Here is an 18,836-nt window from a genome sequence, read left to right on the forward strand (position 1 = left end):
AGTTAAGTATGCACTTTTCCCAGTGGATCTCCCTATGATGAGTCTTATGACATCAGTGTGTAAATTGAATTTATGCAAACAAAATTACTGGCAAGTTACATCGGTAAGATGCAGCACTCTGATGTCACAAACTCATACATTTTACCCAGTAAATGTTAATATCTAGCAGGTCAGTGAACTATTCCAAATGTGTTAAGTCTTTCTTAATCAAAGCTATAGTAAAAATTTCATTTGAATGAACACAGTTGCCAACAGCTGTATGGCATACGCGATAGTATGTTGGGTATTTCAAAATACAATGTGAACCGTGAATGCACAACCAAGGAAACAATAATGAAAAAACTAACCAATGATGAGTGATTTGACATTGTTGGATTCACTTCTGCATTACCCATGCACTCACAGGTGTTCATCACACAGTGTAAGCAGACAATCCTCATCCTGATGGCAGCTGTGTTCATTCAAATGAAATTTCAACTATAGTTGTACAGTTGACTTCAAGTTTTATCCATTTAACTAAACAAACTACAGTGTGCTTCTTAATATCCATACATTGATCTTACAAGGAATGAGTCAAGTCTCTGCAGACACCGCTAGGTCATGCTCCTCTCTGACTAAGGATCAATACTTATTCAGTGATTTCTAGCACACATCTAAAATCATAGCTATACTATATCATATAAAAATTGTCTTCACTTCATATAGACAATACAAACATATATTTGACATTGGATTAATCAAGTTTTGATATACATACAATGACGTTAAACTCACTACTCCACTTCACCTTGAGTTTGGTAGTTGAGTGATGTCAATGCTTTGTAATGCCAAACTGCCCTTTGCATGTGTGTGTATACGCTCACGGGTGAAGGTTAGTGTATATGATTTTATACTGCCACCAGCGAACTATGCACTATACGCAACAACCAAACTCGAGGCGAAACAGAGTGTATGCCAAATGTTAATATTAAAAAGCAAGAAGATTTTCATTATAGATTTCATACGGTCAAAACAAGAGACCATATGTGACCCATCACATCGAAACAGACCACTTTGTGGCTAGCTTCATTGGCAGATAACAATGAAAGAAGATGGAAAAATATAAAGAAAATAAAAAGAATTCTGAGCTTGTTTTGCCTCATAAAACATCTTTAGTGTATCTGATTTCAACAAGTAAGGTGTCATTTTTAAGCTAAAAAGCAGCAGTTTATCCTAGTGTTTAAATCTCCATTTTCATTTCTGCCGCAAGGTTGTCTGTTTCAATGTGATGGGTCACATATACTGACACTCTAAATTCAGGCAAAAAATAAAATTCAAATAACATTAAGTTCTCTATTTAAAGACATTTCATTGTATTGCAGCAACCAGTGATTATTTTCCTCTCTATCAATGCAAAGCTAATGCTTTCCCAGACAAAACTACACCACCAGATTCCTATTGCTGCCGCCCCCTGAGGTACACTGCTGCCCAGCTACTTCACTGGTACCTGCGTGTGTATTCTAGAGTACACACACTGGTACTGCACTGGTACTAGGGAGAGCGTGGCGCAATGGTTAGGGTACTTGCCTTTAGTGCATGAGGTCCTGGGTTCAATTCCCGGCGGTGGCGATTTGCTGGGATATTGACTTGGAAAAAAAGTCTGAAATTAATTGGCAACTTCTGTAGATTAAAATTCAGACTTCCGCTCTCCCCATGGTTCATTTAGAATTGGGTAAATGAATCATGAAAGTACTCAAATCCTTCGGAGGGGCGCCGTCGGTCCCGTGTGCAGAGAGCGAGCCATACCTGTACATGTATTTCGCAGCCAGTTTCGAAAAGAGTAGGGTGTTAACCCCTGACTGTTCCCAACCCGTCCCGGTGTTCAAATGGACCCCAATGGAAATAAGCTTCAATAGAGGCTTTCTTGGGTTATCCAGGGTTGTCAGAACCCGAACAAATCAAATTAAAAAAAAATACTCTGAGTAGCCATAAAGTAGCTGGGCAGCAGTGTACCTTTAGGGTCTGCAGCAATAGGAATTTGGCAGTGTTAGTTCTTTTTTCTAGATAAACTATAACAGTATTTTTCAATAGGTAACAGGTGACATCGCTGTGCAAATGTGATTAAAATACCTCAAATTGTGCAATGTATATTAATGACATCCAGTGTTGTTAATCTCTATATTTTAACTGAATTCACATTAAAAAATGAACATAAATATTACACTTTGATTCACCTGTGGCATTCTTACTGATGAAAAAGAAGCTACATTTACACATGTCTGCTCATCTTTGGATTTGTTTCCTCTTTCTTTTTATCATAACTCCTCACTCACCAAGCTATCCAGAGAGATGTGCACACCACATACATACACCTCCCCCACCCCCACCCACATCCTTACACGTTTTCACCAACAAATGTGGATCCTATGAGCCTCCTAAATAGTTAATAATATAACCGTGGACCTCTAGGCACTGACTATTCACTATTGAAAGCCTAGACATTTGGGGTAAGATATGATATATAACAGTTAAATCGTGGACCTGGTATTACCAAGGATTCTCGAGTAATAATATACTATAGGATAAGCCACACGTTTGCGCAAATGAAGTCAGTCACATACCCAATGCACGATCATGCATGTGATGGCATGCGCTGTATAGGAGTGTATCACCTGTGGAAAAGGTGATGCATGTTTACGTCATCGTTTCAAAAAGAATTCACGAACAATTGGTCATTTCTTTCCATTCCTATAATGTTGTGAAAAACCAAATAGCTGAGGAGTTAGCTCAATAGGCTAGAAAAGTATTCTCTACGATGACTCCATGATGAGACTGGCTAAATAAGCTGTATTTTTGCCGGAAAGGGTCCGAATAATTGGCAGTCGATGTGTGCCATCTTGGAAAAATAGCTCGAAATAGACTTCTTCGACAGTCGTTCAAGATTGAGGAGATTTTAGCCTGACGATGTTAGACTTGATCAAGACGGACTGTCGTTTGTACCGTAGCGGTCTAAATGTGCATATTTCATACATAAAATTAGCTCGAAATTCAATAAAACAAGTAAAATATGGACCTAATGTTCTCCCTACTAACATAAAATATGATGAAAGGGTATTTTCTTTTTTAAAACAAATAAACATACGTTCAAATTGCGTTACAATCGTACATGTACTTGCCAGTCTGGTACTAAGACTAATTTACCACTTGGATGCACTAGCAACTGTCAATCAAATACAGGATAAGTCCTTTTGACCAATAAAGCACTAACGCACATCATAGCTGTTCACAAGTACGTAAGTTTTAGGCTTACCACTTGGATGCATAGCAACCGGCATAGCAACTGTCACTCAAACTGCCGGTGAAGTGACTTCATTTTTTATACAGGGATTGAATACAAGTACATATAATCCATATATGCATTATAACGGTGTGTAGCGTCCTCTGCTGATCTCTTATGACAGTGGACATGGGTCTGCACTTTATAAGTGAAATGTCATAGGTGGGTCCACGTTTGTTGGTGAAAACAAACATACCCTCACACAAACAGACTCAACTCAAACACAGCGAAATCAAAAACAAATCAAGACGACACAAATCAATGTTGTTGATTTCCCTCCTACTGTTTGATGCTGCTTTATATTTGATGGTTACTGCAAGGTGATCCGATTCCATCACAGTCCCTGCTCCAACCTCTGCCTACAAACTACGCGTAACTTCTCTATGTTTGCTCTGCTCATTGGTTGCGATTCTAAAAATACATTCTGAAAAATAGAAATGGTTATGATGAAAACTTACAACATTATTTGTGACAAGCTTTACATACACATATTATGTTATTGAGTAATTAAGACATAGTCTTGTAAGTTTTTGAAACCATTATTTTATTCATTCTGTCCATACTGAACACTGATATGTGTATCGACAACACAATACATATTTGAAGAACATAGTGAACAACAACTAACTAGTCAGGAAAAAATGATTATAGTCATGTCGTACATACACAATTGTTCATCATCAAACAGCTGCACCTATTTACACATACATCTGCCCTCCCTTGGTGATACTGCATAAATGTATGGCAGTCAACATTTTGAGAGCTCTGTAAAAATCTTACCTGCATAAATGTATGGCAGTCAACATTCTGAGAGCTTTGCACAATCTTTTTGTAGGCCTCTACCAATAGGGGGAAATTCTCTGCCTTAAGCACAGTCTCTGAGTTGTGTTTAACCAGGTAGATGCACACACGGAACAAGACCTTGGAACCCTCATAAAATAAGCAATCCCAGATACGTAGAACCGTCTGTTAGGGGAAAATGGAGAGACAAACAATGTGAAAATGTATTTGAATATTTCAACAATACACAAACAACTAAAGCATATCTAAGAATTGAAAAGTTCTGGGAAGTATCATGTAATAATAGGCCTACACAGGTGGAAGATTAGGTCAGAGCAATGCTCACAGGACAACAAAAATATGTATCATATATTCATTCCAATAAGCGCCCAGGGCGCTTAACAAAGTCATTTTGGGTGGGAGCTTATTTTTTATGTAACGGTGAAGATTTTTTTAGGGTGATTTTCTTTTTGTTCAACTTTGGATCCAGGGGCTTACTCGGGCGATAATAAATGTCCAATCCCGTTACACAAAATAAATAGACACGACGGAAGACTTGTAGATATACGCTGTTGTTATGCTCCGGCTTTAATATAATAATATCTGATGATAGAACCAATGAAGATCGATGCAATAATAATATGATGACGATTGAATTGATATTGACAAGTTGGCAGCTAAGATGGAATATTTGATGTTAATCAGTTGATGGCTAAGATGGAAGATTTGATGTTAATCAGTTGAATGCTTGGATGGAAGTGAAGTGAAAATAAGAAACAAGTTCATATGGGAAAACACTTGACACCCAACTTAAGTATACCATCTCTACAACAGCATAAATAATAACCTTAACTAAGCATTTACTTTGACAAATCTTAACAATACACAACCCGTTAAAGAGATAAAACTTTCTCATGAATAATTCATAAGCAGACCACCTACCATCTTAAGCCAAAAGATAAGTTAATTGGATAAGAGGCAATAAATACCATAGCACTTAAATTATTCAGATAAACAATACAACACTCATATAAAAGGAATCAATTGCTAAAGTGCTCTTAAAACTTCTATGAATGGAAGACAATAAACAATAAAGACATAAACATTTGAAATACTCATAAACTTGAGAAGCAAAAGATGCAGCGTGTTCATGATCAGTGGGGTAAATGACCTTTTCAAATTAAAGATAAACCATGATCTATTAACATCATTTCAAAGACAATGATGATTATGATGGAAAATAAGTTTACTTGATGATGATTATGATTGATTAATTACACAAGAGATAGAAATATAATTTGATATGAAACCAAAAACCTATATTAATTAAGAATGACACAATCAAAATAAACAAAATAATAAACATGGTAAATAATCATATACCTTAAGTCCTAACATTTCAAACACTACCCTTATTATTAAGACCAACCATTCTGATGCCGGTTACATTTACATTACTTTTTTCCTAACAGGCGTTTATTAGACACAAATTTATGTATGTTATAAAAGGGTCTTGAGACATTCTAGTAGCTTTTCTTATGCAGAAAATGTATTGCAAGTTTACCCAGGACTTCTAATCCCCCAGCTATTTCACTGTATCGACGTCTATCCGTCATTTCAACATTAATAGTACCCTTTAGCAAATTGAAAATAACCTGGGTGGGCGCTTATTGGGGCATGGGCACTTATTGGAATGAATACGGTATATCAACTTCCTGTTTTTGTTTAATTTCAGATTCAGATTATATTTACATGAAATATTACTGAATATATAAGAAATATATCATAATTTACATACAATTACAAAATACCAGAGACGAAAATTAATTGCACCTGCTTTGATGGTTAATTTCTCTGCACATGTTAGAAACAATTCAATGATCATAAAAAGCTATTAACAAGTTTTATTGTTTAAAAGTTTTACACAATATGGCACTGGACTGTTATAAGAACTGGTAGATCTAATCAGAGCCTGAGATGTTGCGCTTGAATTGCTTTTTTTTTTAAATTTTGTGTTAGGAGACAGAACTTTGCATTTCATCCCTGCTCTCTAATTTAAATTGTTAATGTAGCTATGGATTTCACAAACACACCTTTTTCCAGTAGCTTCTCCGAAAAAAAAAAAAAAAAAATATAATTGATATTGAAATCACTTATGAGCCAATGTGCAAGCAGTGTTATGCAGGCATGAGAATGGCTTTTTTGACAACTAAAAACGTGTGAATTCAGCCTTAACAGGCCCAAAACGGGCTGAAAAAATAAAAATGCATAAATTTGGACAACAAAATAGCCTGAATTCAGGCAAAAGCATGAAAATTCTCATGCCTAGTTATGATATACACTGCACTGCAAACAGCAATGAAAAACAAAAAAGGCTCTGTGCTTTCTATTATGTGCTGGGTCACAATGCATTATATAAGAGTTTGGACACTTTGGTACAACAATAATACAATATGTTACATTCGCAATTGAAAGTCTTGTATGTCCATTCAAATACTAGTCTAGAAAAGGGTTGTAAATAAAGTAATAAACCACAATATTATGAAATCATAATGCTTCATTCAACTTACTTCTATAGGGAGGACATCAAGAAATAAGCATATAAACCATTTGGTTGTAGGAATGGACCATGGAACTGACTCTTTGGCCATGTGAGCTGCAATCTGGGGCATTTTCTGTTTGACAAGTTCCCCTAGTACTTCTTGGTCCACTTTTAGACCTGTTAATTGTGAAGTGTAATACTCTGGAAATAAAAAAATATATATTAAGAATTGTGTTTATTATTAAATTAATTTGGATAAAAAGTTTTATTGTTGTTCTATTCAGGTCAGTTGTTGTTCGTATCCAAACGGTTACAGCCGGCTATGTCAAAGGCTGGCTATGTCGAAGGTCCGCAATGTAGAAAATAAAGCTAAATGTCAAATCTAATGCTAACTGTAAATCTAGCCTTAACCTAAGCTAACCTCATTTCATATTCAATATAGCAAATCTCATTTCATAGTTGACATAGCCAACCTTATTGTTGACATAGTGAACCTTCAACATAGCAGGTTATACCTAGCACACAACATACTAGGCTCACGTGGCAATTCACCCTTTGCACTGTCATCTCAAAGTGTGTGTTGTGTACCACATACACCTTGCAAAAGCCTATTGGCGCATTGCTCAAAAAGTGCAAAAACAAGAACACACATTTTACGCATGGAATAACTTGCCTAATAAACAACAATGTTTGGGGAGCAAGATGGCGGATCCATGCACCAGTTCAATAGGAAATATATTCAGTTTTGGTAAATATAAATAGATAATAGTTTAAAAGGATTTAGTACAGACCATTTTGAACTCATCCTGTAAATATACTGTTTCAGACTAACTTGTTGCTTTTGAACAGTACCAGCTACACTGCCTTCAATATAGACAGATCCGACGAGCCAAGTGATTGTCAGGATTAAGTCGGCCATAGCTGGAGGCCATCCGCGCCAAACTAGCTTAGTTCGTTTGGATTGCGATCTAAGATGCCCACTATCGCGAGCGCATCGGAGCGTGTAGCACTTACACAGCATCACGGGAGCGGTAAACGCTGCACGCCTATGATACTACAGCTATGGCCGCCAGTGAGGTGTAGGAATGTGGCTTGTCGGATTCGTCTATAGATTAAACTTAAATATTACCTAAAATGATGTTGACCAGCTTGTAATCACATATTGGCAAATTTGGAATTTGTATTCTAAAATGCATCCATAGCCTTGGAGTCTTGCCTTTACTCATAGGTAATGGTATTGTGAATCTGCTGGCTACTCATAAAAGAGAAAAGAAAGGTGTAAAAGTGGAAGAGTAGAAGCAAGAAGGATGTGAGAAGGAGGAGGATTAGGAGAAGAAGGTGAAGAGGAAGAAGAAGAAAGGGCAAAAATATAAAAAGAAGATGACAAAAACTACTTACCTGGTACTATTCTTGCTAGGAGTACATCTAATAAAAAGAAGCTGCTTTCTTCATCTTTGAGTACAAGCAACATGATTGCAACTATAAAATTAAGCCCTTGGCAGTAGCCTACACTAGGGTTGTGATGTCCATATGCGACTAGCACATTTTCTAGCTCCGAGCGCTTGCTCGGACTAGCATCATTGGCGTAATAAATATTTTCTGGGAATGTTCTATGAAGATCTGAGAAACAAACAAAATAGATTACATGTGATGAATATGTAAGGAAATAAATTTTTGAAAGTCTAGGCAAACCATATTTGAACACCAAGCGTCATATTTTCAGGGTTTATTCAATCCCATAGCTAACATTATATAGACCCTAGAATTCTAGAGTTATACGCAATTTAAGCACAGCCTTACAAAGTGTTTTACTTTAATCTCACATTTCTTTCTGTTTTCACTTCTTTTTCAAAACATGCATTGATTCAAAAGCAATTCATTAATTCAAAAGCTCAATCCATTTTAACTGACTGACATTGAACAGTGAAATCCTCTGCAACAATAAGCCCTTTCACAATCACAGAAATCTCCGCTACTTGCTACAGTATTTCAATGTGGGTGAACTTGACACTTTGTAAGAAACACTTCCTGTGTTTTTCATATTTTTGGATCTTGATGTCTTCTGAAAACAGGAATGTAAATCATGGGGAAATTCCTTTCAGGCGCAGTTCATCACACGCATCGTCAATGGAGAAGGTTCGGTTGTCATCTTGCAAAAATACTCGGATGTTGATGCCCAGTTCATGTGCAGACTGAGATTTTTGAAATTGCGAAAGGGCTTTTAAATATGATCTTATCAAAGCTTATGTACATGCATACGTACCTGTTTTGATTGTCTCTAAAAGTTGTTCATCTTTGGGTCCATCTAAAAGTCTTTGGTATAGTCCTGGGTTTTCCTGTTTTGCCCTCTCTGCACCACTCACATACATCCATACTAGTCCTCTGTGTTCTGAAGGAATGCCTTTTCTTATATAGCGTTTAACTGTGGAGATCAACATGGCAAAGTGCAAAAAATATTAATACACTGCTAACATTATTAATATTTTTGCCCTCTCTCTGCCTGACTTTGGTTATGTTAGCACCATCTGGATCCATTTAAGTATGTACATTGTATACATGTACTTGCTCCTTCTCGGTCCAAATTAACTCACATTTTCTTAATTCTTGACAGTTTTATCATGATTACCACCCATCAGCTGCGTCCACATACTCGCTCACCTTGCCAAAACACTAGGGTAGCATTGACATAAAATTCCTCAAACATTTCATGGTCCAATTTGACTCACCTTTTCTTGATTTCTTGATTGCTTTATTATGATTACCACCCATCAGCTGTGTCCATTTACTTGCTCTTCTTGCCATAACGCTGAGGTAGCGTGACATGAATTCCTCATAGGTTTCATAGTCAAAATCATCTGGCCTTCGGAATCCATAAGCATCTATTTCACTGTAAAATTAAAAACACATATAGGTAAGCATTCACAATCTAGTAAAAATATAACATTCTTAAAATTGATCGAGTCATAACTATGAATCAAAATACAGAACATATTTTCAAATCCTTCCAAAAACCTAGTATGATGATGATGATGAAATATGGCCAAAGAGGAAGAGTTTGAACTTGAAGACACTGATGTGGAAAGATTGTGGTCCAGTTTCAGAGACATCCCCAATAAGATCACAGAAGAGACTGTGGGTATTTAGAAGACCCCCAAGTGAAAGGACTCACAGATGATGTTTGTGGGGCCTGTTATCAAAGAAGAAAAGTCAGAATCGGAATGATGAACAGCTCGTCAACACATAATAAAAACAACTATGCCAACATACCAAAAAATAAGACAGTGAAAGAAGTGAAAGAGGATGCTATTTGAAAGAGAAGTGAAAGAAAATCAGAATTTTTATCAGTTTTTGAGGTCAAAATGCACGGTTCTTTGTCAATACACAAGCTAACGACTATCATATTCTTTCAACACATATATATATTTAAGTGCAAGCCTTAAAGAAGTACCAGCACATCTGGATTTATTCATAAAATGTTACACAAGCTTAGCATTTTATAGCATAACATAATCCATGATAATAAAATTGTCCAACTCGCCAAGGTCCTGACCATCTAAAAGAACATAGTGCAGTGATATGTAAAGACAAGGTTACTTGCCCAAATCCTAGTATAAACATTTAGTAATTGTTGGTATTTAGTTCCTGCATAAACCTGCCAGTTGACCAGGCCAACGATGGTGGACCTTTAAAAATGTCTATTAGAAACCAAAAATTACGGGAGATATTCATTATTTTCTACCCCGGTATCCAACGATTTATCATCTGAATATCAAATTGTGCATAGCAGTTACACGTATATTGATCCCGGGTATTGATTTAGTTTCCCTGCATGTACAAAATAATTATTTCCCAGGTGTCGTCGCTGTGCAGTAGGTCTCTGGTTTACAACCTCAAATAACAAGTAATTTAGGGTCTAACTTCTTTTTTTTTCCATTTTTGTAAAAAATACAGAAAATTGGGAGGATTTTGAGAAGGTTTTTCGAGAGCCTCCCGACCAAATCAGGAGGGTTGGCCCCCCCCCTCCCCCGGTTGGCATCTCTGCATCAGGCACAAGGCAGACTGGAGAGGTTGACTCATTTGAAGGTCTGTGCAACAAAGGCAGGTAATTAGGCAATTTACACAAAAAAATGCAGTGTAATTTATAGGGCTTCTTAATGGCAACAAATTACCATGCAGTAATATTGCATTTTGCAAGTATTAGCATAATTCAGTCATTATTGATCAGCATCATGTTGGCTAAATTGTAGCAATTAGCAAGCAGATACATGTAAAATATCAAATTTCTGAAATTTGAATGCAAATTATTTAAAAAAAAATGTAAACATCATCCAATGAAAAAGAAATCACAATTTTTGTTGTCTTGTATTATCTATTCATATTGTTTAGAACACTGTGATGGCTAGATAAATCCATAAAATGACTATTTGTTCATGTAAAGTAGGTGGCTATGCATCCTACACAAGAACAAATAAATACAATGAGCAATGTTTGCTCGCTTCAAAAGGAAACTTAATTAATAAGAAAGAAAGAAAGAAAGAACAGTTACCAATCCAAAGTGTAACAATTAAACAAGACAACAAATAAACCTGACTGGCACACAATTGTACATGGTACAAAGTACATAATCCAGGCCAGTTACTTTATCATCTGTTTGTATCATAAATCAATTCTTTCATACATCAAAATAGGAGTCCACATATATTATGTGTGATTTTAAACAGCTCCCAATTATGTTTTTTAGATAATCCCATGTAAGGGCTAATGCTGACAATTGATTCATTTTTCGGGTGGTTTGATGCATTTAAATTTGGTTCTATTTTCCAACATTTTTAGTGATAATTTTGTTATATTAACAGCAAAAATCATGTGTTTTTTCTTATTGTGTATGAAATAGGTTAATGAACGCATATTACTAGATTTCGTGCCAGTTTGCGAGAATCAAAAACCATCCGAGTCGCTTCACTTACTGCATGATTCAATGAAAGAAATTGATTCTTGCGACAAATGTTACGAGAATCATTACGAGAATCGATTCTGTGATTCTCGTCGAATCTGAGGCCCTGTACTTGTTGCTCGAGAAATTAGATAAAATAATGCACTTACGCTGATGTTGATACTTCTAATACACTCCCCTTCGGGGCTTGTGCATTAGACGCATCAACATCAGCGTGCATGCATTATTTTGTCTTAATTTCTCTCAGTCTCCCAACAAGTAATACGTATTCATTAGCCTATATTGTATTTGCCTTTTATAAAATGTTCTTTGTGAATTAAAAAAATAAATAAAGACCCTCACAGGCTTTGAAAGACAAAAAACAAGACCCTCACAGGCTTTGAAAGACAAAAAACAAATGATATTTTCAGCCTTGGCAATGCCCGAGGCAACCGATTTGTTGATGGAGTGAACTGATTCTGATATTTATTACCATAAATAAAACATGGGCACTTTCCACTTATAAACTAGGTAAAAATAAAAAGCGAAACATGTTATGTATGCAGGATAGAGCCAAAAATCCTTCAACTTGGTATATATGTATGCTGCTAAGGAAAGTGTGGGGATTCCCCTACTTTTGTGTAAACAATGGATTTTATTATAATCACTCAGAATTTACACATGCATGTCATATAAAGTAAACAATTCTTAACCAGGCAGGAAGGGCTTGTATTCCTGGCACCTTCCTGTGACCTTCCTGTGTAATGGTATTTTACCATGTTTACAGATAATTTCAGTAAGAATATTTTAATAATTTGGATGTTTTAATAGTATACAAAACTATAATCAAATTAAGTAATTCTTGGCCAAACTGGAACACTGTGAATGCTAGTGGCTCCGCGATAAACACATGCAAATATAGCGTGGTACAGAAGAAAGTATACAGGCGCCTTACACTGCGTACATGCTTAGTACACTACATGGACGCAATGCGCATGTTCCAGTTTGGCCAAGAATTACTTAATTTGATTATAGTTCCCTTTTTCTTGAATCATAGGCCATCAGGCCCGTAGCCAGCCCTCGGAGTTACAGGGTTTGTTTTTGCAGATTATGGTAATTATTATTAAATGAAGTATGCAAGTAATGGCTGATGGGCAGTGCAAGGGGGAGTCTGAGGGGGGATGTGCCCTGGGGATGTGCCCTTGAATTTCTGAATCTTTTCAAGCTTTCTTGGTCAGTGTTTATTGCACACAAATAAATTTTTTTTTCAAATGAAGATGAGACACAGAGCCAAATCACTCTACTACTAATTGCATTACTGTAAGTCATCATTATGTTTTCCACAAACAGAAACCGGGTGTCGGGGGATTTTTAAATTGCCCCGCTAATCTGATCTTAAAATTAGTGGGACAAATGTGTGCGAAGCGCGCAAAAAATGACAATTTTTTTATGCTAAAAATTGGTCATTTTTACCACATTTCCATGTTCTCCTTTTTTGTGTTAAAAAATATGACCCCCAACATGGTAAATTCAAGCCTCTGAATCAGTCATTCACAAATAAATGACAGGGTGTGATACACAATACTGTAGCAATTTTTTTAATGACATGGCAGATTTCAAGTTTTCTTCTATTTGTCCATTGTTCTTGGTGCTATTGTTGTGTGATGAACATACTTTACCAAATTAGTGCTTTATCCCTGATTGGCTCATGAAATATTAGCACCACATTCATTGAACAAGTCGCATAGCATTGTGTGACCCTGGCATGACCGAGTTCTTTTCAAACGGTAAACAGGGTGCGCGCATTTGCAAGTGCAAAATTACCTTGAAAACTGAATGTAAATTAGGGTCCTCCCAGGGCATAAAGACCAAATCCCTGGATTCCTAGGCCTTTGCTCCTCAATCCAACCAGGACCTGTGAAGATGGTCCTGGATGCATTGTCATGAAAAGTGGCTCACTTTATTTTCATACAAAACCATCATATGCAGCCTCTTGCTATACAGAAACAGACATCAAACATTATTTGATAAATTGCAGAGATTTGATCATTTTAATAAATTGCACAAATTGATACATTTAATATTGATTTCTAACACATGTTGATATGGTAACAGCTGTTGTTTACTCTATCTTTGACAGTAAATTGTACATATTTAATGAACCATATTAAATATGATCCATAAAATGGTTTATTTGTAGATATTAAACCTATCAAGGAATCTGTGCTTGGAAAGCCAATTTCCTTTAAATAAAAAATTATTACAAACGGCCAAGTTGTGTTCCAAGTCCAACTGCAAAATGGGTCAAGTTCAAGTTCAATTATATACATTCAGGTCTTTGGTCCATAGTAGGCCTACCGTATTACAAAATATTTTGCATTATTTATAAAATGTCACAAATAGCACAAATAATTTAAAATATAATGAGAAAAATAGTATAATGATGAATACATTTTTACCACGAAGTTTTAACTACACTATTTCTTAGAAATTAGAATGAATGCATGAAAAACAAATGCAGCTAAGCCTGCCAAAGTGTTTGCGTCTTCTGTTCAAACTTTTGACGTTTGGTGAGTCAACACCCAAACTGGCAGGTATCTGGGGTCTTCTACATAATTCAATTTCTGCAGTCTATGCACTGAATCTGAGTCAACACCCAAACTGGTAGGTATCTTGGGTCTTCTACATGTAATTCATTTCTGCAGTCTATGCACTGAATCTGAGTCAACACCCAAACTGGCAGGTATCTTGGGTCTTCTACATGTAATTTCATTTCTGCAGTCTACATGCACTGAATCTGAGTCAACACTAGGGGTGTGATTTTTGGGTAATTTTGTGCCCGGGTACCGGCGCATTTTTCGGCGGGTAACCGGCACCGAAATTGAAAAAAAAAATAAATTTTTTAATTATTTATTTTTTCGGTTTTGGGTGGACCTAGACCTAAATGCTAGGATCATTCATGGTTGACCTAAAAAAAAAAAATTCAAGATGTTTTGTAATTTTAATAAGAAAATTGATCATTTGTATTCATGTCATACTCTATTAATGATTTCAAAATGCATTGTAATAAAGTATGACATGAATACAAAATATCAATTTTCTTATTAAAAATACAAAACATCTTGAATTTTTTAGTTTTTTTTTTTGTTTAACCATGTATGTTTCTAGAATTTATGTTTTGGTTTAGGGATAGTCTAAAACCGAAAAAATAAATAATTAGAAAAAAAAAAAAAAAAGAAAAAAATTTGGAAATCCCTGGCTTCACTGAACACACTAAAAATATGTTTTTAATTTTTTAATTAAAGGATATAACACAATAGATTTGAAGTTGTTTTACTCCACCAGACAATGATTTTGGCCAATAAAACAATTTAACACCATGGAATTTATAATCATGTTAAAGTGAGGGTATATATCCAACATTTATAAGAATTGATTCGAAAATGTCCAGAAATCAAATAATAAATCATCTTAATTATGCATAGTGTCCTTTCTGAAAGGTCATGGAAGGGAAAATAATAAATGTAAACAGTTAGTTGGAAACAGGGGTTGGAAAGTCGTCAAAAGTGACCGAGCTTAGCATACATTGTAGATGTCCCTACAAAAGGTCATGGAAGGGGAAATAAATGTAAATAGAAGTCGGCAAGAGGAGTGCACAAAGGGGTTGTCTGCAAAACTGTCTTCTGAGGTAAGCTTTGAGCTTAGGTGTCCCTTCAAAAGGTCATAGAAGGGGAAATCAATGTAAATAAAAGTCGGCAAGAACCTTAGAACTCATCACAAAGGAGCTCACAAAGGAGTGGTCAGCAAAGTGTACTTTGAGGTGCAGGGCACCGACGGCAACTTCTTTAGAGGGCACGGCAAGTGACTGCCGTCGGTAAAGGACATATTTTGAGGGCATTACGGCAGTGGGGTAGGGAACCCACGCCCACGGCAATATGCCGTCGGTGCCGTGGGTTAATTGAACTTAATTTGAGGGCTGGCGTGCAACCAGTCCAGTCTCAGCATGCAGCATCACCCAATAATAATGAGGGCCAAGATTGTTCCATGAAATGCGACAGGCGAGACTGCTGCCTACGCAATTACTCATCATACTCATAGTCATACTGCGTATTTTCACGGTCTATCGCGTACCCGGTCCCGGATCATGTAAATTGTAGGTATGCTAGGTGAATTCAAATTTGCCATCAAACTGCATCATTTTACATATCAAATTAAAGCCCTTGAGTAAAGAAAGCCAAAACTGAAAACATTTTTGTCATAGCACTTTCCGTAACAAAGTTACATCTTGTCGAAGATTGACTTTCATCAAAAAGATTCTGCTAGCAAAATTCCCAAAAACAACATTTAGGGGTGTTTCTAGATCTTAGTCTCATGGCGATAGCATCTTTTTTTAATGGAACTGCTATCAAAATCCCTCTAAAATTCCATGTGCGACTAGCTCATCACCATAAAAAATCATATATTTGGGTCAAGTGAAGTATAGAAAACATATTTATGTAGGTTTCCTTCACCGACCTGTTCTTGAAAAAAATTCAAATTTCTATGTAAATATGCATTGTGTTTGGGCCCGGTCTAGGCGAATTTCGCTGACTATAGGCAAAATATTAAATTCTTGATCATGAGAGCAAACTTGGGTACGCACAGATATTACTAAGGTTTGCCTGGGATACCTATAATTGTAATCCTGGCCGAAGCATTTAGCATGCAAGTTGCAACGCTCCGTCTCGTATACTATTATTACTATACACGCAACGCTGGCGTGATTTTAAATGTTAGACACGACACGATCGAACAATTGACATCATGAATATGAGAGAACTTACATCATACAATACACGGGGACTTTGACTGGTTGTACGCCAGACAGGGTCTAATTCTGCATAAAACCGGGCAACATTATTTCTATAGATCTGCTGCGCAATTTAATTGCATTGTATTGCACTGTAATTTCATTTGTGTCCATGCTAATGTATGTTATAACACCATTGTGCACGTAACACATAAACACTAATGATCACGTGTGTGCAGAAATTTCCCGATAACAGGTGATCAAAAGCGATCGGAATGTTACAAAAGTACAGATCGCGTTTAGCTTACTTCGTTTAGATGATTCGGATGAAAATTGTGGCATCATTTCCAATGATGCCTGCAGAATTTCGTGTAGTTTGTGACCTGAAATACTCCTTCATGTCTATCGATGAAGACGGCGAAAGATGTCAAAGGTTAGCTAGGGCTTAGCATTTTATAAGAGGGGCATATCCTATTTCATGGGTGCAATATATCCTATTTCATGGGTGCAATATATCCTATTTCATGGGTGCAATATAAATCGCAGTAATTAAAATTTTACCTGCACATCAAAACACAAGTACGCTCCAAACACCCCTATTATCAGCTATTGCATTTTTACCAGTGAAGTGCGCAAACTCCGCAATATTGAAATTGACTAGCAGGCGGCGAGTGACATGATAGAGAGAGACGGCAAAACTGCTCAACTGTATGGCACTTTCCATACATTTCGCAGCTGCCGTAAATCACTGAGTGGTACTCGCCGATCAATTTGCACACTGAGTGATCGGAGCCTAACCAACACGGCGAATTTAAACCGTCAGAGCGACGCGACTGTCACTGTATTTGATGAATAGTTAGTTTTGTGGGGTTCATTATGGTTTTAGCTTGCATTATTAATATTATAGATTAATATAGGCCTACCAGTACTTGTGTGTGATATTTTAAGCGTTTTAAAATGTCTAACTAATCCTAGTTCCAGTAACTGTAACTTGTCGTACGGTACCTAGAGTTACAGTTCACTCTATTATTATCTTTTCCACAAATAAGAAACATCACAATATGTGGGCTCATTTTGGGCTCTAAGGATGCAGCTGAGGAACTCTCTCAAGGACAGTTTGGGCATGCACTGACGATTTTAATCCCATTGTACCAGGGTTTGGGCGTGCTTGGATGATTTTAATCCAGCACTGTACTAGTCTATACTCCCAAAGTTGAGGTAATTGATCAACATTGATCTCATCTTTTGGGTGGGTTCAAAATTCCCAGGGTTGGCAAACTTGCAATCTTCATGGGAGTAATTTACTTAGTGCAAAAGTGGTCAAAATATTGCTCTGCAAAATGTCTTGATTTTCATGATTTGGATTTATCATATTGAGCAGCATTCTACTTGTGATGTTTCTACACTGTGTAGAGAGGGTCTACAGCATCTCTGAGGTAAAACTGACAAATACAAGGTATATTTCTTGATGCTTGAAGTTTGGATTTCTTAAACGTACAGTGCATCCCTATGTACCGCTGCAAGACTTCAGGTCAGTAGATGTCATTTTGTTTATGATAAAGACTGAAGTCTTGCTGGCAGGACTATAACTAATCCCATCGATTTAAACACGGCGCACAGCCGACAAAGCATGAGAGGAAATTGACTGAATGTAGAGAATTTGTGCATGGCGCTCACCACCTGCTTTTAATCGCCATTTTCAAAATATTGATGTCATCGAAGATGGCGAATTCGCACATGGAGGTGAAAAAGAAATAGACAAATTGCAGGGGTAAGAGTGCAACGATTGCTGATTTGGTGTAATGTCAGGAGCTACCGTAAGTGCATAGGAACAGGACAAGCTTATATTTACATCTGCAAATGATGAATTAAAGTCATTTAGGGCGCAATGACCATGCGATTATTTATGTAAGCTTATGTAATGGGTTATTCATAGTCATGAGCATGTGAGTAGGCGGGCTTCTTCTTCGACTTCGTCTTATCTGTATGTAACAGTATTGTTCTCCAAAAAAACCCGGAAGCGCCACAAATGGAGCTCTAGCTGAAATACAGCAAGATAATGTAAGATAGTAAATGTAAACCTGTAATTTAGCTAGAGTATCTCGAGCTATAATGGCAGTATTGTACGCGCTCTGTTTCTTTCTCCTCTGTGGGCCAAACATGAAAAGGTTGCCGAATTTGGAAACCAGTCAAAAGACCGAGGACTTTTGAACCAAAATTAACCATATTTAAAAATGTAAATTGATATGAAACCGAGACAGCTGTAATTGGTTAACTTACTACTTCTTATATATTTCATTCAAACAATATCAATATATCACATACCTTCGATAATTGGCAATATCTGCAGGAGCGGCGTCTGCATCACCCGAAGCAGTCGCCATTTTCTCATTGCACTTTGGTAATGACGTCATCACATGAAAACTTTATTTTTAGATATAAATATTCGTTATCTGCTCTTTACGTAAGAATCATT

General features: G+C 36.6%; 1 protein-coding gene across 1 annotated transcript; it reads right to left on the reverse strand.

Annotated features, from left to right (window-relative positions):
- Positions 1-1,757: 1,757 nt before the first annotated feature.
- On the reverse strand, positions 1,758-18,796 carry LOC140155916 (growth hormone-regulated TBC protein 1-A-like). The gene is made up of 7 exons (XM_072178935.1): positions 18,686-18,796; positions 9,365-9,525; positions 8,902-9,060; positions 8,037-8,258; positions 6,667-6,839; positions 4,097-4,282; positions 1,758-3,740 (listed from the first exon to the last, which is right to left on the reverse strand). Exons 1-7 carry the CDS (start codon positions 18,772-18,774, stop codon positions 3,651-3,653), a joined length of 1,080 nt encoding a protein of 359 aa, XP_072035036.1. The 5' UTR covers positions 18,775-18,796; the 3' UTR covers positions 1,758-3,650.
- Between the last annotated feature and the right edge of the window lie 40 nt (positions 18,797-18,836).

This window comes from Amphiura filiformis, chromosome 6, assembly GCF_039555335.1.
Source record: "Amphiura filiformis chromosome 6, Afil_fr2py, whole genome shotgun sequence".
NCBI classification, from domain to species: Eukaryota; Metazoa; Echinodermata; class Ophiuroidea; order Amphilepidida; family Amphiuridae; genus Amphiura; species Amphiura filiformis.